The 25,909-nt window shown below is 39.6% G+C and overlaps 1 protein-coding gene across 3 annotated transcripts in view; it reads right to left on the bottom strand.

Annotated features, from left to right (window-relative positions):
• Positions 1 to 1,133: 1,133 nt before the first annotated feature.
• The window catches only part of crtc3 (CREB regulated transcription coactivator 3), a 59,355-nt gene continuing 34,579 nt past the window's right edge, over positions 1,134 to 25,909 (bottom strand). The window contains exons 5-15 of one of the 3 annotated variants that reach the window (XM_042485135.1): positions 24,908 to 24,970; positions 22,132 to 22,235; positions 13,732 to 13,770; positions 13,549 to 13,637; positions 12,281 to 12,330; positions 11,323 to 11,543; positions 9,119 to 9,354; positions 8,498 to 8,671; positions 7,088 to 7,171; positions 5,863 to 6,076; positions 1,134 to 2,830 (exon numbers count right to left, since the gene is read on the bottom strand). In XM_042485135.1, coding sequence (XP_042341069.1) covers positions 2,625 to 2,830; positions 5,863 to 6,076; positions 7,088 to 7,171; positions 8,498 to 8,671; positions 9,119 to 9,354; positions 11,323 to 11,543; positions 12,281 to 12,330; positions 13,549 to 13,637; positions 13,732 to 13,770; positions 22,132 to 22,235; positions 24,908 to 24,970 — 1,480 coding nt within the window. In that variant the 3' untranslated portion in view covers positions 1,134 to 2,624. Of the gene's footprint in view, positions 2,831 to 5,862; positions 6,077 to 7,087; positions 7,172 to 8,497; positions 8,715 to 9,118; positions 9,355 to 11,322; positions 11,544 to 12,280; positions 12,331 to 13,548; positions 13,638 to 13,731; positions 13,771 to 22,131; positions 22,236 to 24,907; positions 24,971 to 25,909 lie in introns of all 3 variants that reach the window. The other 2 variants (XM_042485153.1, XM_042485145.1) reach the window with 2 other exon arrangements.

Below are 25,909 nucleotides of genomic sequence, written 5' to 3'. Positions count from 1 at the left end.
AGTAAGAAATGTTCTACAAACTGCAAGAACTTAGTAGATTTAAACATTTTATTTTTAAAAAGCTAGGGAAAAATGTCCAGGAAAAAAAAGCTCAGAAAAAAATACTTTTTTAAATCGTCATATTATTCAAAATGATGCTACAAAATTATAATAATTTTTAAGCATTTTTTCTTCTTCCAAGTCAAATTCCTTTTTTATTTATTTATTTTTTTTTAACTTTCTTCCTTTTTTCCATTCTTTACCTTTTTTTTTTTTTTTTTTAAACTTTTTTAATCTCATTGGCAGGGAATTTTTTTGCATTTTTTTTTTATTTTGGATTTTTTTACACCACACATCTTCTTGTTGCTAATTGCCTTCTTCTCATTTTTTTTTTGAAAGAAATCAATTAAATTTGCTCAGGTGTCAAAGGGTTAAAATGTTGCATGCATAACTTTCATTCATTCTCTACAGATGCTCTTTAACTGACTGACAGTCAACACACTGTGGACACTGGACACATGTAATATTGTGATTTGTATCAAATTTGATCCCCCCACACTGTGTACATAAAATCAATCCATAAGTCATGTTGCACTGCATGATGGAGACAGTTCACCTGGTCATTGAAGAAAAAAAAAGTTGCATAGCTCAAGGAGCAAAGTAAGACATTTGCTCCAAAATCATTTTCAGAAACACTAAAACAGCTCTTTGACTTGATTCAGACAGACAGCAGGGGACAGTCACTGCTCTCTATGGCAGTTATTACATAATCAACTGTAGCTGAGAACCTGAATCTCATTTTTTCAAATGAAAATGAAAATGTAATGTATTTAAAACCTGGTTAGACATCAGTTTTTGTGTGGTGCCTTAAGACACCTCTCACAAGCTATTTAAACCCTTTAAAACCTGGCCACACTGCTTTGATATCTTTCAAAGACAAGCAAAAAATCCAGTGACCAATTTGGCAAGAAATGTCCCACAAATTGCAAGAAATAAGTAAAGAAGAAACTCATGAGAAAATTACTTTTTAAAAAAAGGGTTGACAATTTTCACAAATTTTGGGGTCATTTTCCTGTTTGTTTGTTTTTTACTTTTCTTTTCTTGTAACATTTTTTTGCCAGTTTCTTGCTATTTTTTGGGCCCTGGACTGTTAAGTCACTCATTGCCTTCTTCCCATGTTTTTGAAGGAAATCAAACTGATTTGCTTAGGTTTCAAAGGGTTAAATGTGTATATGTACAGTGACAACACATACTTAGTCACATAAAGTCTCCCATGACTGATTAATGGCTTCATTCAACTTCTTTGGGTTATCAAATTAAAAAAAAGCAAAAAGACAATACCATTCTTATCAGGTGTTCGAATATCAGTTTACACAATGTGAAGCAATTAGTGCAAAAAAGGTTCAGTGCAATGTTACATGATATCCGATGTCCACACGATTACAGTCTACAAGGGGGTCGGGGGGGTCATTGTTCTGCCATAACACCAGGACAGAAAGTCAGATGCAGATATTTAGAACATAGTCGATCCACAGTAGCACAGCGCATGCCCCTATTCACAACAAGATTTAAAGTACAGGAAAAGCGCCATTGCAGGTCAGTACAAAATATCAAATAAAACATATGCAATGAATGTACATAGAAGTATTTGCAAAAAACAAGTCAAAAAAAGTTCCTTTTTTTACGATGGATTTGGATGCTGTCCCAGTGCTGTAAAAGTTCTGCCAAAGGAAAACACAGCCGTCTCATCTGTGACTGCGGACAGGGGAATATCCAACCAGATCACACGTAAAAATAGAGCATTTATTCAATACATCTTAGAATTCTACCCCTTTATTAGAAATTCAAAAGTCTTATGTAATATTTACTTATGAAAATCTCATATTTTGTAAACAGTTTGCCCTTTTTGTTTCTAGTTTGAAAATACATTCTAATCAAACTAAGGCTACATATATTTATATGTACCTATATATTCTTTATAGATCTGTGGCAAACATTTAAAAAATAATTGGAAAGTATATGTAAAGAAATACATCTCAAACTAACACTCTAATCTTTCTAGTCTTCATTCTTCAATGATTGAGGAGCCTCAAGTGGCCACAACGCGGCTGTTTTTCACTTCACCTGAAGGACATTGGGCAGCCAGATGTTTCACCAGCGACACGCGGCGCTGCGGGAACCCGTTGCCTCCTGCACTGCAGTGGTGAAAGTCAATCGTGTGCATTGGCATTCCCCTTCAGCATGGCGATGGGGTTGCTATGGTGTGTAACCATGGTGATGAGGTTGCCATGGCTTCAGGGGGGCTGTGAGCTGGAGATGAGAGAGAGGGAAGCGGGAGGGCTTTGGCTTCTCGCTGGATCGTGTCACATGTCTGTGCGAGTGTTTTTGGTTTGGGGGGGGGGGGGGGGCTTGGGCGCTTTAATGTGTGTGTGTGTGCGCGCATTAATGTGTACATGGTGTGCATGATTGTGTCTTTCACATTGACTGAATCTTAGTGGCAGTGGCTGCATGCACAGTGGCCCTGTAGATTGTCTACATGCATATTTAGATTTGTACACTCTATACACTGCAAGTCCATCTGTGTGTGTGTGTGTGTGTGCCTGCGTGCGTGTGGTCTTTCTTGGGACCTGTGACGTTCCTTATGTTCAGAGTCTGTCACTGCGGAAAGTATCCTCCACAGATGGGTCCGGCAGCACCATGTCAGGATCACTGAGCATGCTCAGACCATCCAGGCTGAGTGGCTCGATGCGCAGCTCGTCCTCCAATGGGAAGCCTCCCTCTGAGTCAAAACACTCGGGCACCGTGGAGAGCCCACTGCTGATGTCCTTTGACAGACTGGGGTTGGAGTCATCTGAGAGAGAGACACAGATGATGGTGGCTGAATGTTTCCTCAAGTCTGCAAACACTTCCCTCTGCTAGAACCACATAGTCCCTGCCCTCCTCATCAATCACAACAGCTCCTCTTTGCAAACACATGACACTCCACAGCCTTTGACACTGTATTTAACCCTTTAACTCCTGAATCCACATTATAGATAAGCTAGGGAAAATGTCAAGTGCATAATTACCATATTTATATATTATAAAGTATTTTACAGAATTAATATCTTTTTGGGCACTTTTTGTTCAAATCATTTTCTTGTGACAGTTTACAAATTTCTTGCAAATTTTGGGTCAAACTGGGTCATTTCTTACCAAATTGCTCATTCCCTTCTTCCCATGTTTTTTGTGAAGAAATCAAGCCAATTTTGCTCAGGTTTCAAAGGGTTAAGTCAGTAGTTTAGATTTGTCAGACCACAGAGCTGAACAGAAGCCTGAGAAAACGTTCGATTTCTTTCAGAAACGCAGGAAAAAACATAACGATCAACTAGTCGAGAAATGTCCTTTCACTTTCTTGGGGTCATTTTCTTGGTTTTTTTTGTTTGTTTTTCTTTTGTTGTTGTTGGTTATTCTCAGGTAGTTTTCTTGTTTTTCTACTTATTTCTTGCAAATGGGCCTTTTCTCGCTAAGTTATTTAATCTCTTTTCCCTCGTTTTTTTTTTTTTTTTTTTAAAGAAATCAAGCCAATTTGCTCAGGTTTCAAAGGGTTAAGCCTCAGAAGTCTGAGAAAACTGAATCGATTTCTTTCAGAAACACGGGAAAAAACATGAAGAGCGACTTGAGCACTTTCTTGGGGTCATTTTCTGGTTTGTTATTAGTTTTCTTTCTTTTTTTGTTGCTTACTTTCAGGTAGTTTTCTTGTAACTTTTTATTTATTAGTTGCTCATTTTTGGGCCATTTCTTGTTAAGTTGTTGGTTGCCCTCTTCACATGTTTTTGAAAGAAATCAAGCTAATGTTCTTGGTTTTCAACGGGTTGGACACTGGACAGTAACTTTGTGATCAGACATGATTGGACCCAAATATAAGCACTTGCAGCTGAAATAAAGCTAAAGCGCGAGGAAGCACCGAGCCAAGTCTTCTTGGTGGCATGTGAGAAATACCAACATACTACTACTGAGGCTGCTCTGGCCCCTCTTTGATTTGAGGCTCAGGAGAGAATCACCAACATGGCGAGACGCTCCTGCTGACACTCTGTGTCAACAATGACAACAATCTGCTTGGAGACAGTTACTGCTTTATGGCAAAGAACTACAAACTGTACTGAGGCTATTTTCCCTTGTTTCTCTCTCATCATAACCATAAATTGAATATTAAAAATGTCTTAGCCTGCTACTTACCTTAAGTTCAGTCTCAGCACTCATTAACCCTTTGAAACCTGGAGTAACATCACTTTTCTTGTGCTGCTTTCAGATGCCTTTCACAAGTATTTAAACCTTCAACCTCGAGCAAATGGGTGCAATTTCTTAAAAAATATGGGGGCAAAAAAGCAATGAGTGTCCTGGTGAGAAACGTCCCACAAATTGCGAGAAATTAGTAGATTTAGAAAATTATTTGAATTATTCCCCAGGACAATAGACAATAGAATTGTCCTGGGGGGAAAAAAGCTAGGGAAAACTTTTTTTTAGGTCATTTCCTAGTTTTTTACTTTTTTAATTTCTTTACTTGTTTACTACCTTGTTCCAATGTTCTGGAAAAAGGAAAACCAAGCCAATCTGCTCAGGTTAGAAAGGGTTAATGGTTGTTTTCAGCAGCAGAACTGATACACCCACAGTCTTACCTCTACCTGCCAAGCAGTGTTAAGTTTGTTCATGACAACAAGAACTAAATATGTTCCTCAACGAAGACGAGATGATGACAAAACAGCACTGACGTCAAACCTTGGCTCAGAGGGAAGAAATTCCCTCAATGTGTTCTTGAGATACCGTGTTTACATGAACGTGACAGATAAGGTCACAGTGACATTTGACCACCAAATTCGAATATGTTCATCCTTGAGTTCAAGTAGGCATTTGTCCTAAATTTGAAACAGTTCCCTTAAGGTGTTCCTGAGATATCGTGTTCAGGGAATGGGACATACAGCCTGAAAACATAATAAAAAGAGATGACATATTATAGACTGTTTCTTTTTCTGTTTCCTGTGTGCTGCATCCGGACACCATCTGCAGCACAATGTGCAGTCAGGAGGACTCACAGTAACTTACTTAAGCTAAAGTTAACAATGACAACAGCAGACCTTGGGGGGAAAAATGAAGGGAACATTTGGGCCCACTGTTAAATCCTGCGGGTTCAAAATACATGTCATATGCATATCTGAAAATATTTCATGTCTGGATGTGTTTCTTAAATTAGTCTCCTCCATCAGAGCACTAAACAAGACACTTTCTGCAAAGCTGCGTTCTTAATCCTTAATACCTTTGGCTAAAATACCAAAATTGTTGGTTTTGGCTCAACTAGAAATGTTCAGTATAATCTGATGACTGAAAAAAAAACAATAATGTCTACAGTTTGTTTTGGGTTTTTTTTTGTTCTAAGGCTAACATGTTCTGCACATTTTTTAACAGAAAATCCAAAGGCCCAGACTTTTACTCAACCAAATCTTGAAAAAACTTTAAGACACAAACCAAAACAAAAAACAACAAAAAACAATTAAAAAAAAAAAAAAGACAACAACAGCAAAAACAACAACAAACAAACAAAAAACAAAGGCCTGGCAGCAACAACTGATCCCCACCTGACACCCGGCTGTGGAATGGTCCAAACAAACCCAGACCAACATGGAAGTTGCTCGACCCTGACATTAAACCCATTAATGACCTTTGGGTTTGGTTGGCTGTGTGAAGCTAACAGTTAGCCTCTTTTATGTTTTTGTGTGGGTGGACACACACTCTCACAGCAGTAGTCTCCTACTGTCTCATGCTCAACAGACAGAGAGCCACACCTGAGCAAGGAGGGGCTGAGTGCAGGATGTCACGTAAACAATAAACCCAGCTGTCATGACTTACCCGTGAGGATGATGTTGGGCAGTCCTCCGCTACAGTTGGAGTACAGCATGTTGGACCTTGTGTGCACTGGGTCCTGCAGGCTGCCATGGCTGCCACCCAGCCCCGAGAGGGCAGCCTGGGAGTAGTAGAGCAAGGAGGAAGTGGAGGTGGGGTCGAAGCAAGAACCCCCAGCTGTGGAGCTCATGGCGTTTTCCAACAGACTGAACTGGTCCAACTAGATGGCACATGGTGGACAGAAAATGGCAGACAGAAGAAAATGCAAACGATCAGTGAGCAGAGATGTCCAGTCCACACTGATTACTGAGCTGAGTTTCATACTTTTGTGTAAAGATCTTGTTGTTATTCCAGGTTTTGGGGATGTTGGGAGAGGTCTTCAAGTCTATAGCCCTGAATTGAAACCAGTTTTAACTAGTTTTAGTTTTATTTAGATGTTTTTATCTTTTCTGGCCAAAAGTAAAGAAATTGGTGGCAGCTTCTTCTGTAACCGACTGTGTTAAATGAGCAGATAATATCGACTCATATCAATCGCAGGCCCCTGAATAGAATCCAATTAAAATTGTATTGTGGCAGACTTTGTGATATTGGCAAATATCATGTTGTTGTTTAAAGAATCATTATAATATCGTATCGTGATATAACAATTGATTTACACCCCTAGTGCATAGAAAACCTTAAAAAAACACCACAACCTCTGTTCAGCTCTGTGGTCTAACAATAACTCAACTACTGGTAGTCATGTTGGCCAAATTTCATGAAAATCCATTCTAAAGATTTGGATCCATCCTGCTGATGACCTGACTTTACAGGGCAAAAACATCAGTGCAGTGATGAACTTAGGCAAGAAGTCATTTCTCCTGTAAAGCTGCAAAAAATCCTCACCACTGCTTTACTAAAGAAATTTCATTGCTTTAACTTCTTTGTGTGAAAGATGAACATTCATGTGAGAAGTAGGCTCTGTTTTGAGTCAAGGTTCTCAATAACTCTGTAAAGGTTCAATCTGCAGCAGTGAGTTTCCCATCATGGTTATTTTTAAATCTGTTTCCCATTTCATATCCTGCATCTGTAGGCCATCACTTACTGTGTGTGCCAAGAAGGAAATGCTCTTGCGATGCTATTACCAACCTCATTGGTGAAAATGTCTCTTCAAAGACTCATTCTGACAGTAGAAACACTCATTTGGGATTAGTGTTTACTGTTATCTGTGTGTGTGTGTGTGAACCTGTACCTGATAGGGGTGTGTCTTGGTCTGACGATTGGAGAACTGCGGCTCCATGAAGGGGTCGTTGAAGAGTGTCGCCATGTTGTTGTGCTGAAAGGGAAGTAAAGAGTCCCAAAATATCACAATGTTGCCAAAAACGCGAAGAAAGCAAATGGTTTTCATTAGCACAAGCAAATTGGTTTTTGTGTTTCTAAGATCAACTCTGACGTCCGTGATGCAAATTAGAGCTGGGCGATCATTTCTATTTCATATTGTCCCATTGTGGCAACTCGACATCACTGATAGGTGGGAGGAGGAGAAGGGAGTTACATCACAGCACCTTAGAGAAATGCCAGCATGGATGATGTAATCTTAGTCAGTATGTTTTAAATGATGTTGAATTTTTCAAAATACACATTCAAAATGTGTATTTTGAATGTGTATGTGAACATGAACATTCAAAATACATGCAAACATGTTAATTTTACTGAAATTGGACTAACACACCCTGATAACACACCCATTGGAAGTCGAGCTATTCCGTCATGTAGACAGTGAGACTTAAACTAGACGCGGTGCTCTGCGCATGCTCCTATTTGCCGCTCCAGCCTCCCTCAGTTGTTAGGGATAGGGACTGTTCATCACTTATGAGGGGGGAAGGGGTGCTGCAAAACAGGTCAGGCCTTTTTCAAAAAATGTAAGCACTGAGGAGGGACATGTACTTTTCATTTAAGGTGAGGGATATTCAACTTGAAAAGGTAGTATTTTATATTTATTTTAAATAAAAAAGTCAGACATATTTCATCAATAAATGGATTCTCCCCCAGTGCTTATATACCGGGACAAGGATAGTAGTCCAATTAAATGACCTAATTGAACTAATTGTATTTCCCCTGAACTGTGCACGGAAATTCAGAGTGTCACACAAAAACCTAACATCTTGTAATTGGAGATATTATGGGTCTGATCCAGGTGCCAAAGGTGAGTGTAAGGATTTTGCTATTTTTAATTTGTCTATTAACCCTTTAAAACCTGGGCAATTTGGCTTGATTTCTTTTAAAAACATGGGAAGAAGGCAGCGACCGAGAAAAGAAGAAATGACCTGGAAATTAGCAAGAAAGTAGTAAAAAGCACAAGAAAATTACCAGAAAATTAGCACCTATACACACACACACACAAACAAAACACAACAAAAAAACAAACAAAATAAATCAACAAACAAATAAGGACTGTCTAAGGGACTGTCTAATCTGCCTCACTCATTTCTTTTCTGTCCTGCAGGAAGACTGAAGCAAATTAAGAACATTAAAAAATGCACATGCACATCAACACCAACACTACAAAGTCTGGTGCACAGGATGTGTCCATGCATGCACACACACACACACACGCACGCACACACACACACACACACTGACAAAGACACATGGCAATAACCTGGCTCGTGTTGAAGTCCAGTGGGATGCTCTGGTGGGGGGACACAGGCTGCTGCTGCTGCTGTTGCTGGTGTTGCCGTTGCCGGCCCTGGTCCACTGCATGCTGGGGTTGTTGGTAGAGTGGATAGGGTGGGGGCGGCTCCCTTGGCATGTTGCTGGTATCCAAAGCAACTCCCTACACAGGACAGAGAGAGCCAGCAGGAGTCACTGGAGGCTGACTGCAGGGTTAATGAAGAGTTGGGACTGAGCTTTATTTATTGTGTTGTAACGTCATTACTCAAAGGCACATTCCCCATTAAGCAGGGCAGAAACAACTGCACCACTGTACTTTTTGCAATGGTAGGAAGTTTTACTTGGATGTCAGATTTTTTTCTAGCGTTATACATATTTCAGATTGTCAGTTGTCAGTTTTTGGAGATTTTAGTTTTCACTGTAGTTTGAGTATTTTTGACAGCAGTGGTTCTTAGTTGACAAACTGATATGACACCGGAGATTCCTTTTTCTTGGTCTGCACAAAAACTACTATTGTTTCTTGTGCTATTTATTCAGTTTTATGGCAACATGAGTTCCAGTCTACATTGTTTTTCAAGTGCACTACAAATAAACAATCCCATTTGTGTACCTGTGTGATGGGGGACAGCGAGGGGGACATGGTGGGGGACAGTTGCTTGGCCAGACCCCTGCGCTGCTCAGTGCCAGGGGACAGGGTGAGGGGGCTGATGGGAGCGGGCCGCCGCCGGGGGGAGTTGCTGGACAGACGCAGGGATGAGTTGATGGAGGGATTGCTGAGCGATGACTGCAGCTGGCAGTTGTTGAGGGACGCCTGAATTGAGGGATTGCTCAGAGAGGAGGAGAGACCTGCAGGTACAGGAATAACAATAAAACATGGGCACATTGATCAGTCAGACTGAAAATGCATGAGAGTGTAAATGTTCATTAGAATGAAACTAATGAGGCAGCTGTGAATCCGTAGCAGATATAGAAACCAAGATGAACATGAGGAAGTTATAATGCGGAATGAGGTTAATTTTCCAGCATGCTCTCCAGTCCCTGACCCAAAACACTACACTTTATTGTGTGACTCGGGATGGAGAGAACGAAGGAGAGCAGAGGAAAGGAAAATGAGAAGACAGAGGGAATGTGAGGGAAAAGAAAAGAGCGGATTGTAGCAAGCCAAAAAAGGGTCAAAGTTCCTCTTTCACTCTGGTGCTCAGCCAAGTTGAGCTGTGCTGGACATGGGAGCCCAGACACACATACACTCCCAAAACACAGAGAGGAAAGAGTGAGCGGAAGCAGCGGTGGGTGTGATCAGATCAGGCAGCAGAGTTAATAGCAAGGAAGTTGGAGACAGAGAGATCTTTCAGTAAGTGATCCATAATGTATGATCGGCTGGCAGAGCATGAAACCTGGAACCTCCTGGAACACATCTCACACTATTAAACCTACAAAGACTACAACCACACAGATGATGACTCAGTCCCACTGACGCACACACATTCCTTCCTCTTGACAGTCAGAGGGGGCACATGTTAAGCAACTGAGTAAAATCAGATAACAATCTGAACGACAGGTAGACTACGATTAGAGTTGTTTTGCTAGGTAACAACCCAAATCCTGGGGACATATTCTTGCAAGTGATCAAACTCAAAGTTTTATTAATTTCTAGCATATCACAAAAATGCCAAAAAACAGCTTTGTAATGGAGGAGAGTGAAACTTCATATGAGAGAGGTGAGCATCAGGCACACTGAAACTGATACTTTAGTCCTAAGGTAATGCCAAAATTCCGAAAAAATTATGGCACTCATTCTTCTCCAGTAGCAACTGTGCAGAGGATGTCTTAAAATGCCAAAGAAAGAAAAACAACGGCAGACATTTTCCTGAACTGAAGAATCAATATTTTTTCTTATGTACTTATAAACTTAAAATAGCTATGAAATGGACTTATGTCATCATTTGGGGCAAGGAAAACATCTGAAACAATTCACAGACTGTAACAGCAGCCACACATTTTAAAAACAGACTAGAGCTTTATCTTTTTCTCACTTGTACATGGATGTAGAACTAACCAGAAAATATAAAACGTCCAAATAATAATGTTGGGTGATGCATAGTAAACATTAGCAGAGATGCAATTTAAGGGACTAGTACTAAAAGACAGGCATTCCACATGTTGATAATCCTAATTCATCATGTTTGGATGGGGACAAAGGTAAACATAATCAGTGGCATCAATGAATGTCCCCAGCCTAAACCAGCTTCATGCATTTTAATAACACATTTGTTAGGACTCAGGACAGACTCACAGGGTGTTTGAGACAGAAGGTGAGAGAGGGGAGGAGAAGGTGGACTATTGCATGCTAAGTTTAGCTGTTATTTTAAGTAATTAATAACTTACTCTGACCCATTTGCCAGCACGTATGATATTTATACACCAGTGAATAAAAATTAAAAAAAAAAACAAAAACGAAAACAGCACTTAGCCAAGCAAATGTGAGCAGATATAGATCAGTGACTGTGGCAAAATCTTCCAGATGGCAGAAACTAACTTTGCTATAAAAGTTATCACTTTTCCCATTTGGCAGCCAATACTTAATCTAGTAGATAAATCAGAATGGTTCATTTTCAACATGCAAAGAATGCCATTAGCTCTACTGCAAAGCCACATCCTGGTGTTAATTTGGGACATGGACATGGGGGGGTTGGCGGATTTTAATCTTGACGCTGAGCTCACTGAGTGATGTCTGACTGGACAATAGCAGGTCAAATACGGTGTGAACCGTGCAGACATCACATACACACAAACACAAAGCTGTGCTCAACCCACCCTGTGAGTTGCCGATGCCCAAGTGCATCATGGCAGCCGGTAGGTTTCCGGTGCTGCTGCCCCCGCTGAGGTTGGGGTACCCTCCGTTGTCCTCGGGGTCCAGCGGAGTTGAGAGTGGTGAGGTGAAGTGCAGGTTGCTGAGGTCGGGCAGGGAACCTCCGGTATTTAACAAGCCCTGGTACTGGGACAGTCCGAGGTTCTGCTCTTGTGAGGGGAATATACTGCAGAGAAAACAAAAGTGATGCTCAGAATCTATGTGAATTAATGTCAGGACTGTGCATAATTAATTACAGGGTCATTAAATGTGCTGCCTTTGTCATTTTAAACTGACAAGATGTTTCTTTGACTCCAATCCACTTGTTCTAGCCGCTTCTTGTATCCATCCACTCTCCATTTCCTCCATTATTTCTCTCATTTCCATCTCTGCTCATATGCTGCATGAACAGCATATGAGCAGCAACAGTGACTCATTGTTGTCTGTCCCCACACAAATACACACACAAACTGGCATAACACAAAACAATGAACAAATGCTTGCTTCCACAAACATACAAATAGTGTCCGAAACAGAGACAGTATGAAATAAAAAGGCTAAAGCAGCTTGGTGCTGCTTAAACAGGAATACACCTAAAATGTAGTCTTTGTTCTGTGATGCTTTTAACTCTATATTACACCTGACCATCTACTGGCTTATTGGAACAGATAACTGCAGCCAATGAGCTGCTAGTAAAGATTAAACCAAAGGGGGGGGGGCTCAGAGGTGTAAAGAGGAACACAGACATCCTGTTTGACCAGGTGGGAATGTGTGGCATTTCATCTCATGAAATCCATTGTTTCTGCTGACCAGCTACAGCAGCTTTGTCTAACATCCCACCAATGATCATCTGAGTACAATTAGAGTCAAAAGGAAAGAAAGAAAAAAAACACATTGTCCTTGTGCTCCTGCTCTCTGACTTACTTGATTCCAGGCACTTCACACGATTTAGGCCTTGATGCCAGAGACTGGACCTGGAACACAAACACTTTTCAGCTTTCAGGTTTTATGGCATTAGGACGAAAATGGCAAAATAGGAAGAAAAGAATGTTGCAAAAACGAAGACAGCTTGGTGGTTGCACACACACAGACAAATCCTCTTTCTCATGTACCTACATATTTAGGTTTTAGAGTGAGTTTTAGAGTGCTCATTCCTTTCTCGCATATCCGATATCTCATTCCTTTGTATCGTTACATTTGAGAAATACTCTATGATAAGCTTTTCACTTTTACAAACTTTTGTCTCATTTTCATACATGTACATAGTGCTACATTTGATCCATATTATCACACCCTAAAGGTCCAGTGTGTGGGATCTGAAGAAGAGTTCTTCTTATGGAGCATCTATATCTATTCTTAACTATGTTTTAATTAGTTTATAATCACCGCAAAATAGGAATTGTTGTGTTTTTGTTACTTTAGAAGCTGTTAATATGTACCACAGACTGCAAATATAGATTGACGATGCATCACACACACATACACACACACACATATTTTTATCATTTATTTTTTATTAATATTCTATGTTTTTTTAAATAATTAATCCCAGCTATTTTTTAGATAATTCTCTTCTAACCATTCACATTTTTTGCATAGCAGGCCATTGCTTGCCTAGTTGCTCATAATGAATTTCTCGTGATTTTGTAAGAATCAAACCAATTTTCTTTGAGGTAAAAATGATTGGGGAAGGACTGAATGCAGCAGCAACAAGCGTTAAAGGCAGCAGGTGTTAAAGGGTTAAAATCAGCATCTACCAAGACAATTTGTTGCTTCAGTGGACAGACAGACTAATACGTATGAGAGCTTTTTGCCTTTCTTGTCTAGTTCGACATCAGCTATGGTTTTCTCTGTGATGCTCTGAATGTCCTGACTGTTGACATTCCTGATCCCAGAAATGTGTCTTTGGCCCGTCATGCCTAATAACCTGTTTAAGGTCATGCATGAAAGACCGGTTAAACTTGTAGTCTGACACATCTCACTTTAAGGTGTCACCATCACATGATCTGACACAGTGACCATTCTCCAAAGACAGAAATGTTTTGCAATGACTCAGTCATCGTTTTGGACTTCTCATCACCCAGATATGACATCTGTCAGTGTGAGGATAGGCACATAATAATCTCTCAAACAACACAGCAAGTATCAACCAGGCACTGATGTAACATGTACTAAGTGGGCAACAGTCTCACCTTCTTGGCCTCCCACAGCTGCTTGGGAAGGGGCTTACTGACCCCCATTAGATTCTCCTCATTAGTAGGCAGGGTGGGGAAGGAGAAGACTGCAGAGGAGAATGTACACTTCAATTAAACACGTGTTCCACAGACAAACTTATGTAAAGTACCCCTCAATTACTGAGCTTATGTGCAACTCACCATTTCCAGAGCCGTCCACCTCTGCCTCATTGACACTAGCTGCATGCCAGCCTCCAGAGAAACAAACAAATAAAGGAGAGAGAGAGGGAGAAGGGTGATTGATGGAGAAATTAAGAAAAGACACACAAAAAAAGCAGAGGACCATTGGAGGATATTCAGTATTAACCAGCTGTTTGACTGATCCTGGCATGTCTGGCACAATAATCAGTCGCTGTGACAGGAACAGGCCCTTCAGAATACACACTGCAATTACTGTGTGGTTTCATAAATACAAATGCTGGGCATCTGGCATCATGTTATCAGTCACAGAGATGGGAGAGCTTCATACACTGATGAGGAAAAAAGAGAGGGCCATTGTTTTTCTGGGGCCAGAAAGAGCCTCTTTCTCTTCCTTCTAACTGTCGACCCAGTGCTAGATACACATGCCTTTGTCCTTGCCCTCCTTTTAACTTTTCTCTTTTCCGTGTTGCACTCTCTGGTGTTTAGCAACAACACTTCCGGTGCGCTCTGTTACTTATTAGGAAAATATTTTGTTTCTCTTGATGTCTCCTTCAAGTCTCCTCATGGCTCAGACTTCCACTCAGCTTCTCCTGCATTAGCCTTTGAACCGCTGCTCACCCATTCCTCCTCCTTCCATGCTCTCATTCTCTCTGAGGCTCATTCATTTTGAGAGGCAGCTTTTGGGCTGCTGGAGCAGACGGGACAATGAGGCGATACAACAGGCTGCCATTATTACATTCCCGCTCGCTGTTGCTCGTAGAGACGCAACTGGGATGGAAACAGGACAACTGGGATAGAAAATGTCTGGCTCCTGTCCCTGGCTGGACAACTTACACCAGTGATACTCAACTAAAGATCCGTGGGCCAAATCTGGCCCCCAATAGCAGCTGGGTGGTCCCCAACCATTTTCTAATCCACAATAAAATTAAGTGATTCACACTGGGAATTGTTTTGTACTTTTAGTATACATAAGGTGCCAGACTGCATGAAACAGCATCACAATAGAGCTTGTTGATAAAAAAAACAAAACAAAACAGTGGAGGATCCCTAATGTCCTAAAATCCTAGAAATGTCCTTAAATCCTATGAAGGTCCTAAAATCCTAGAAATGCTCTAAAATCTTATGAATGTCCAACAATACTAGACATGTCCTTAAATCCTAGAAATGTCTTTAAATACTATGAACATCCTAAAATCCTAGAAATGTTCTAAAATCACAGAAATGTCCTAAAATCCTAGAAATGTTCTTAAATCTTATGAATCTCCTACAATCCTAGAAATGTTGCAAAATCCTGTGAATGTCCTAAAATCGAAGAAATATTCAAAAATTCTATGAACGTCTTAAAACCCGCAAAACTTCCTAAGATCCTAGAAATGTTCTAAAATCACAGAAATGTCCTAATATCCTAGGCCCTTGTCCTCCTGTCACTTAGCAAAAGTGGGCCCCAAGTAAAGCAAGTTGAGTTTCCCTGACTTACACTGTGCGATGCACTCAATATGGATGTTGCGGAAGAAGAAAAAAGTCTGTGTTTATTGCTCGAGCATCACAGTAATCAGAGGCCTTTCAGCTGCGGAGGTCACATTAGATTTCTTCAGTGATGCTGCTCATTTTCCGTTGGCAAAGACTGCAGCTGAACTGGTCTGCTTTAAGTGTTTCCACCCCGGCACAGTGACTCAGAGCTGTAATTCCTGGTTAGATGCAGCTTTAATCAGCCAGGGCTTAACACCACTCAAAACCCAATGAAACCTTTAGAGGTGTCAACGAGGCCCTGGGGCTTCACAGCTTTCTGCGCTCCTGTGATGAGGGTGCGCTGCTTGTTCCTTACATCAACAAGTTTGTTGCCTCTTTCACAGGAAATGATATGCAGCCTGTACAGCCATGTATAGTATGTGCAAGTTAACCATATACAGCAGTCTATACAAGAAGACTGTACCGTACCATATATACTACATGATCCTCCACAGACAGCTCACTTTACCTCTGGGGAAATATAGCTCTGAACTGAAGACGGCTAAAACAAAGAAATTATACATTTGCTGTGGCTTGATGGACATTACTGTGATCACTGATTAATCATTCAACTCATTTTTACAGCAAATATTCACCGGTTCCATGACGTTTAATTAGAATACTGAACAGCCTTTTGTGATGGTAAATATTTTGATATGGACTGTTGATCAGCCTCTGGTCTGACTGGCCGCTAAGCGTATGCCGTTTGTGGAGATCTGCTCACAGTCTGCTGCATTCGGTCCAAACTCCACACAACTTTTCCTGATGTTGATAAGTGCTTCTCTGTCATAGAAAAGTTGTGCTTCAGCAGAAGGGGCCATAGTGTTAAAAAAATAGAAAAACTGAGCAAAATAGAGCAAAAAAGTAGCAAGGATTTAATGAGCTACAGGCTGCTGCATCTACATGCGCTGCTGTCATCACAGTAACAGACAGTTTATAGAGTCAGAGTGGACACAGAGCTCCGGGTGTTATGCAGTGTTACATGATTTAGACATTGAGTTAGACATTTGCTTTCTGTCAGGACACAGTGTCATTATGTCCCACTGAGGATTTACTGCTGAGCCGAGGGAGGCACCTGGTAAAATTTCAGCAAAGAGGTCTGGTCCAGTGTTTGGCTAAATACTAAACCGGTTTGAAAATTTGAACACCGGCCCAACCCTACCAGCAGACAGAGTATTTATACATTTAGCACAGTTTCAAGATGAGCGTCACCAGTTCAGTATCTGACCAAATGTTTCTCCTTCTGCTCCTAAGTTATGGGGTTGAATAATGGCCAGAAAAGTGTTTTTGCAGAACAACATGATGTCACAATACATTTGACCTTTGACCTTTTGGATAGAAACATCTTCACCCCATCATTTTATCCTGCTAGGCATTTGTGTGAAATTTTTGATCTGATAATTAGTGTATGATTTCTTTACATCTAACGATTGTTATGCCTCAAGCTGCGGCTGTCTCTGGTGCAGAGGCAGAATAATCGTTGGCTTTCCAACACAAGAGTTCCACAGAACATGATGGGTATAACAAACATGGAGCAATCATAAACACTAAATACATGATATCAGTTATTCTTGTAAACAACACACACACACACACACACACACACACACACACACACACACACACGCACACACACCATTCTCAACTGGGTGAGAATGTGAGCCATTTAAAGCCCAACAGTTAGCGTGCTGTAAGTCATTCATCTACAGTGTGCTGATTCTGTTTGTATGGGAGACTCATACTTGGCCCAGATCCTGAGGCAATATCCCGTTCAAACTTATTGGCTAAACAGAGAGAAGTACTTGACTGCAGGAGCACTTCTCTCATCCACTCCACACTTCGTCAGCCCGCAGATCAGACCAACGCTGTCAAAAACACACTGACCAATCAGATGGAAACAGCTCAGGAGAGGCAGAGTGAGGAAGGAGGATCAGTTCTTCCACTTGGATCTTTTTCTTTGGACGAATAACAAGTCAACTCCATTGCATAAACAGAACATTTCAAACCAACAAAAGCCTGATGGTGATTTGTGTAACTGAGCCCAGAGTGAGAGTGAGAAGCATCTGGCTGGATGGACTGTGTTCTCTGTTAATAAATGACCAGCAGAACAGAAACACAAACAGCTTGCACGAGCATGATGACTACAACAGGAGCCCGGCAGAGGAGCAGCCTGCACACTGTGTGGGACCGAGAGGGGGTCCAGTTTAAAAACATGTTGACTCTGTGCCACAATGACATAGACCTCTGCTCCTGTAAAGCTGCACGTCTGCCACCTCTCCTACAATATATGAGCGTTGAGGTGATGTTTAAATACATGAGTGGATTTAATCTGACACTCTATTGAGCTGTCTCCTGCCCCTGGTGGAGGTATACACGTCACACTGAATATTCCACCTGCCTTTCATTTGTTAATAGCTGTTGTCAGCTCCGCTCCTCGTGATCTTTCACAATCACTCCATGAAGCAGCATGAGGGCAGCAGCATATGCTGCTATTAACACAAATCAAGTCCATTCAGAAATTCAAAGACATATTTTTTATGTAGGCAAGTTATCTTTTCAAAAGATACCACAAGCTATCGACTTTTGCTTCACTCCATACTTGGGGATGGACATGGACATAATGCCTACTATCTTCACATTTCCATTATATATATATAATGGAAATGTGAAGATAGTAGGCATTATGTCCATGTCCATCCCCAAGTATGGAGTGAAGCATTTTACACACACCCCCACATATAAATATGTATTATCTAAAAAAAAAAGAGAGACCATAAAGCTGCGATAGGCATGTAATTACAAAAAAAGCTTAATGCATTCAATAGCTAATGATAATGGCTGACTGTAAATGGAAAATAGTAAACATCAGAAATCATAATTTTTCCAGATGAGATTGCACAGATTCTGAGGAGCTGATTCTGCCTTCATTTCAAGCTGACTACTACTGTAATGCATTTTTTTACAAACCTCTGTAAATACACCACTGAGAGACTTCAGCTAATTCAGAACTCTGCAGCTCCACTAACATAAGGGCAAGAGGAGAGAGCACATCAGGCCAGTTTTAGCTGCTCTGTACTGGCTTCCTGTTACATCTAGATTTGTTTTCAAGGTCCTCCTCCTAACAGCCCTAAATGGCCTCGAACCAAGCTACATTGCTAACTGCCTTGTTAACTATTTGCCTTCAAGAACACTGCGATCATCTGCTGCTGGTGTATTGGAGGTTCCCACCAACAGCCGAAAGAGAATCGGGGATGCAGCCTTTGTCAAATAGGTCCCAAATCTATGGACCACATAACCTACAGTCACAGAAAACAGAAAAGCCAGCTCACGAACTAGTTTTAAAAGCTTTCACTCTAGCTTTAAACTCACTCTGACTTTCTGAAACTCTTTCTTTCTAAACTTCACACTGCAGTTCTTTTAAAATGTTGGATCTTACTGGATGTTATGATTTATGGCTTTATCACTGATTTTTTGTTTAAAACTTTTTAAAAATGTCCTTTGATATTGAACTGCCTTGTTGGCCTGTTTTATGTTAATTCTGTCTGTTTTCATAAGAGACACTTATAATGCCATCGTTTTAAGGCACTTTGTGCTGCATATCTTATGTGAAAAGTGCTTCATAAATAAAGCTTCTTTTTTTCTTCCCATAAATATTGTGAGAAACTGTCAGAGGGAGCAGCTCTGTTACCAGGCAACCATCATAACCAATGGCTTGAGACATGCCTTACAGTTTTTATTGTCATTATTTCAGGTCAAAAGTTTTGCTTATGAAATAATAACTTGCTGGAGAAAACACAGTTAAGAACAAACTTGCTCTACTTTAGGTTTACACCAAAAAAATCCATGACTGTTAGAATTCACACACAAGATGTTTTATACTTAACTCTAAAAAAATCCATTTTTCTCTGAAAATGCACCAAAGATTTCCACACCGGAGTCATGGAAGCTGCATATTGGACCAAGATTAACTTACATAATCATTCTGATGTCACATATCATGCTTGTAGATGTCATGGAGCCTTCTAGTGTCAAAATCTGCACACTGAGGCAAAAAACATCAAAGTGAAGTAACAACAGACAAAACACATTTTAAGTAAAGTGGGAATTTAATTTTTCAATTCTGTTGTTTGTTTTTTCTGTTTTTTTTCAGGCTTCTGTCAGCTTGTTAAGATGGAGGTTTGGTCATGATGAAGTGACTGCCAATGACAGTGACTTGAATAATTGAGACCAGTTGGAAACTAATATTTATTTGGTATACAATGAGCTTAAGTTCCACAAAAGAAGTTTCAAAATGTGCAGCTATAGCAGCGAGTAAAATGAAAGAACATAAAAATAAACCAGATGAAGTTTTAAAAAAGATAAAAGGGGTCAAGTGATGTCCACATGATGAAGCTAAGGTACAGCCTCACATAAACTGGTACTAACTTCAACACTACGTTCACACTGCAAGCCTTAGTGCTCGATTCAGACATTTTTCTAGATCTAAATTTTTAATGTAGCTGTTCATATTATCAGTTGACATGTGGCCAATATGGAACCCTTGTGTGAACTGGTCAAGGCCCTGATGTGGCCCACATGCCTAGAAGAACAACAGGATGTCAAATATAGCTGTTTATATGGAAGTAAACAAGGAGAAGAAGCCCTTGAAAAACATGGAGGCAAGTGATGTGACCGTTTACGGTTTCATTTTGAAGTAATTTTGCAGTGGAAACAGGCGAATGTGAAAGCAGATGATGAGTAGGAAAGGAGCGGAGAGAAAAAGAAGTTGCTGAAGTATTTTTATGTCAAAAAAAGGCACGGACCGAGGGTGAATGAGAAAAAGGCCTTACGTGCAATTTCAGATTGATTAGGCAACCCATCACAAAAAATGGATAAAGACAGTGGGACGGAGTTTTCTTCATTTTACAGAAGGATGTCGATCAAGAGTGATGTAAAAGTCACACTGAATTACGATACTGGTCGTATGACTGTTCAGACTGAGGTTGTAATTCAAAAAATTAGATCTGTATCTGATTTCGAACCACATATGAAAGTGGCCCAAATCTGATTTAAAATGATCAGATTCAGTGTGCTTTGTGCAGTTCACACTGTCATTAACCCTTTAACAGACATTGTAACCACACAGTTGACATTTTTGTAATCAAATCACTCGGCAGCTTGGCAAAACCAAATTTCATTTTATACAGATTTTTTTATTTATTTTTTTTTAATTTACAGTGCACTTTGGTATTCTGATTGTACATTGTTCAATTCTATTGTGATTATATTAAATCGACTTTTTTTTTCTACCATACATTTTAAACAGATTTTGTAACTAGATTTGTAATTTGAATTTGTTTATTTTTCATATTCATTTTACTAAAATGCTTTTATTTTCAGATTTTTATTATATAACAGTGACATTTTTTTACCATATAGTATCATATTACACTAAATTTTATGTTTTATTACAATGCATTTTACTTAAAAAAATGTTTTACTTCATAAATTTATGCATGTTGTTAATATATTCTACAGTCTAAAATGTTGCTTTTAAAAAAAAAAAAAAAAAAAAGCAACATTTTATTTTAAAAGGCTCTTTTAAGTATGAACTTTAAAGGGTTAAACAATCACGTTGTGAAAGACTCATTAAAACAAAACACAGATGACAACAATATTAACACATATGAGCAGACACACAAATGGGGCTGCACATAATTATTTTTTTATCGATAAATCTATCGATTATTTTTTCGATTAATTGATTGATCTATCGTTTATTTTTTTATTGATCTAACAATTATTTTTTTTTATTAATGAATTAATATAACAACAAATATACTGAAAATAACATTTTAAAATGCTGCAGGGCATTATTCCCTCCAAAAAATAGCCCAGTCTTAACTGGTAATCTGTGTTTTACAGTCTGATATAAAGTCTCTCCAAAATAAAATTAATGCAAGAGCTTTCTCCACTCAAGTAAAAGGAATGTGGTGTAATCCACATTTAGCAATACAACAGCAAAATAAATAAAACAATGTAAAATTCAAGTCACTTTTAGAAGGAGTAATAATAAAGGTACTCTTTGTTACAGTAATTTAAATAACACTATAACTTTCCTGTAACATAATTAATTATAACTAGTCCATTCTTTCTGCATCAAAATAGACCAGCCTTAACTGGGCTTTAAAGGCATATCGCTGCCTGCTGATATGAGTGCTGTATTTTCATATTTAGAAGCACATATTCCTCTCATTTATGAAGTTATACAAGCTCCTGCACAGCTGACAACCACATTGCATTTGCATTGTGCAGTTGCATTGTATTAGCAACTGATGACATTCAGTCCTCAGAGACACAGTCAGATAGCTTTTGTTTTGAAAGGGAAGCAAGGAAGTTGAGGTAAAACTAACATCTTTGTATTTCCGCATCTCTGTGACAGAGAGAGACTTAAAACTGCAGTATAAAGTGGTATACAGTCAACATAATCATCAGTTTTTCAGCAGACTATTCCTGCTGACAAATGCGAGCGTCGCATAAAAAAACGGCGAGCAACCGTTTCTCTAGATGTGCTGCAGCTGACACGCAGCTGAGACGCACCTGACAAGTGCTGCTCAGGCGAGCAGTGTGCACGCTCTCTAACATGATAACATGAGCACTGAAACAAAAACAACACAATTGGTGCTGCTCACGCGCTCATGGCGTGCGTTGTGTGAAACGGTGGGAGGTGTCGATGCACGTTAATCGACGTATGTACGGAATTGATTATGTTAATTACGTCGATTACATCGACACGTCGCTCCAGCCCTACACACAAATAAAGAAAATGCTCCCTTTAAAGGTGAGTATCTTGTGTCCTGGTTTTGTGTGTTTGTGTGTGTGTGTGTGTGTGTGTGTGTGTGTTACTCTCACCGTTGCGCTGGGGGGGACCTCTGCCCATCTGCTGGTTCATGCCAAAGGGGTCCTGGGGGTTTGGGTTCATGGCGCTTGTATGGAGAGCAGAGTCTGAGTTGGTTCTGTGAGGAACGAAGAGGAGGAAGAAGAGGAAAATGATGCAAAGTGTTCCAGCACCTTGGACAGAGGCAGAGGATTTCTCAGGGCCATAACGTCAGTGAGTCACTCTGCCTCCTGCTCTGCCTCCACACAAACTGCATTCATCTGCAACCTCACACTGACCTTACTCACTCAAGTCCTCACCGGACCAACTGGCCATAAGTCTGAGAGGAAAACAGTTTGGCTCTGTCATGAAATCATTTTCACCCTAACGCCCATATAAAAAAAAAAACACTGCTGTTTATTAGTCCCTATTATATTGATACAGGGAACCTGACTCAATGCAATATTTGTAAAACTTTACTTCAAAAAAACATTTCCTTTATTAAGGTGAAGGAAAGCCATTTCTGGCAGCTTTTACTTGGAATCTTGTTGTTTTAGTGAGTTCATTAACATGCACAAAATAATTAGGTTTTTACCATTATCCCGAAAAAGACAATAATCCTACTGAGCTGTTTACATGTTGAAAATGAATGTTCCACTAATACTCCTGTTAACATGCAGCCATGCATACAATGATTAAAGTACACGTTGTTTATAACATCAAAATACGGAAAAGTAGAACAGCTGGAGAAGCTTGTCATTTTAGCTTCTTTGCATCAAAATAGGATTTTCCAGTTTCCTAAAGGTGGCGGACTTGGACTCTCTCTTTCACCTTCTTGAAAAGGTCGGTGGCGCGATATTGGCACATATTCAAAAACCTGTTGATTTCCAAGTTTTAAATCAGCTGTATTTCTCCCTCCATTTAGAAATGTGGGATTTTATTTTACATGCATCTCTACTTCACAGCCTTAAAAACTGTTGGCAAGTTGGTTTGTGCGCAATGCATCCAGGACAACGCACAGAGCTGACTGTAAACAGACGACAGGATGTGCGTTGCAAACTGCCCAGTTAACAACCCCAGTTAAAACACACATTCTGAATGTGCTATATGTCCAAATAATGCTATTAAAACCTGAATAACTCCGACATATCCAACATAACTTAATCAGCAAATGCTACTTTGAAAAACAGCCCAACAGTCTGTTTGTGTCAGTTTGTTTTCTTTTTAATCAAACAGCTGTTTGAGTTTTGACTATATTTAAAGTTGAGAAGATAGGCTTTAAAAAAAAGTGTCAGTGTCTGTGCTGAAACTCGTGTATCATATTGTCACTGGAATCAGGACATTTAAAATTACTCACTTTAAAATCTATCAAAATATATCTAACAAAGCAATTTCCTTACAGCTGGGCACCATGACCACATGCTGCATGAGACTTCTGCTGTCCTGACAGATTGAAGCCTCTGACTTCATACACATGTGCTCATAAGCCCAAAAACCCCAGCTGACTCTTGGATGCACTAATGCCTGCCAGCAGAGTTTTTACGCAAGACGAACATTTCACAGGGCTAACGCTGTATTGAAACCAGACAGGTAAAAATTTGAATGTTTTTCTCATCTGACTACTTTTAAGACAGCAAATATGCACATTTCCTAAAATTTTATGTGAATGTTTACAAAAGAAACAACAAAGTACCCTTAGTGACACACTTACAATAAGTACAGTTGCAATTTTAAACTTTTCAATCAATGACAATGTTTATGCAGGGTTCATACCCATACATGGAAATGTTCACCAATACATTTCCATGACTTTGAGGCAAACTTTAAAGACCATACATTCTCTGAAACTACCACTGATACACCTTGTCAGTTCTTTTTCATAACTATATAATACATTTTTTTAAATATATGTTTATGTTTTCCATTTTACGGTTTTGGTCAATTTAGACAGAAAAGATTTGAGCAATTTTTATGTTTTCTTCAAAAAATTCTGGTGATTTTTAAAGAAAACATGTCTGTTTTCTTTAAATGACCAAAATTGACACCATTTACCACAGCCAAAAAAAATAAATGTAAAAATAGAAATTACCATTGGATTTTCACATTTCTGACAGTCCTTGAACATATCATATGTTATTACACAGACCTGCGAAGCAAAATTCCATGACTTTTCCAAAGCTTTCATGGTTTATTTCATTTTCCAAAACTTTTCAGGCCTGAAAATTGCTATTTGCAAATTACATATGTTTTCCAGGTAGTTTATGACCATATAAACTCTGTTAATGGCAATTTTGAACAGATAAGTTTGGGGCTCAGAGCTCCTCTCTGCAGTGATCCTGTTGCACTGCCAATGAGCTCTCAGTGCTCAACTCAAAGTGGACAAAATCAGAAAACTTCAACTCAATCAGTTTCAAAAACAGTTCTTTACAAAGACAACACATGGGGAAGGACAAACAAATGCTGAAAGTCTGGGTTAGTAAGAGAGCAACTATTGATTAATGTTTCAGAAATGAACCATCTGGAAAGATGAGTGGAAAACAGAAAAAAAGATTAATAAATCATCCATGAGTGCTTAGCTGAGATCTGTGCCCTTCTATTGCAGTGCTTCAAAGGAAGAAAGGAGGGGATTATTGAGATGTTACAAATCAGCTGCAGATTTACAAAGGATAGAAACCAGGACACAGTGTAGCGAAGAGATTGCAAAAAGACAAAGAACAGAATATTTGGCCTCTGTGTGAGCAAGGGATAAAGCTGTAAAGATAGACAGAGGGAAGGAGAGAGAGATGGGGGGTAGGGGGGGTCAAGGGTCACCTGTTGAGTTGTGATATTAATCTAAACCCAGGCCGTTTTTCCTCGGTCCATGGCTGCTGTTCCCTTCAGAGAGACAGAGGAAAAAGATGACAGATTTACTGGATGAAAGTAAAGACCCCTGGCTCCTGCCTTTGAGTTTGTGAAGAAAAGAAAATATCTTTGTGAAAGGCATGATGAGCCTGTGATGGCACGTGTGGAAGAAAGGAAGACCCTGGAAAATATTCAGATCCAGATCAATACTGATATACATTTGAGGAAAATGGCAAGAGCGAATAAACTGAAAGCAGAGTGAAGGCTCCCAGCCTGGTCTATACACCTGCAACTGCAGGGGACCCACTGGGGAGAGAGAAGTGCTGAAAGTCTATGGAAATGGGCAGCCCGGAGACAGTAACAACATGTAACGCTTGATGTGATGGCTCACTGTCAAAGCCTTAAACCACGGAGCAGGAGCAGTGACTCATTCGGCAAAAAGGGATATTGACTCTTCCTCAGACAAATCGATATTTGATTTTTTTCTTTAAAACTGGCATAACTAGTCGTCGAAAAATACATTTGGTTCACAACTTTATTCAAATGGATTTAGTTGCATTAGTGCTAGTTGTATTCAGCAAAGACACCAAATGAGGCAACTGAGATACTATCATCATATATGAACGTGGTATGTAAGCAGCGTTATCAAAATAAGCTCACCTTGAACAGGAAATAGACAGTCTCTATGTGTTTTTTAATAAATTAAAAAAAAACAAAAACAAAAGACAGTCACCGTAGAATCAATCATAGAAACATAGCATAACGGTACAGGGAGAAAGAAAGAAGAAAGTGAGATGGTAAAGGAATCTAAATCTTTAGGTGTAGTGCTAGATTCCAAACTGCAATTTGACGAATATCATAAAGATTACTAAGACACTAAAAGCTATTTAAATTGCTTCAAATGAATTAGACATTACATACCAATCAAAGCAGCACAACTTTACATGCAGGTCATGTTTTTTATATATATAT

Source organism: Plectropomus leopardus, chromosome 1 (genome assembly GCF_008729295.1).
Source record: "Plectropomus leopardus isolate mb chromosome 1, YSFRI_Pleo_2.0, whole genome shotgun sequence".
Lineage (NCBI taxonomy): Eukaryota > Metazoa > Chordata > Actinopteri > Perciformes > Serranidae > Plectropomus > Plectropomus leopardus.
The sequence above is the reverse complement of the archived record's forward strand: the minus strand, read 5'-3'. Positions and strand labels throughout refer to the sequence as shown.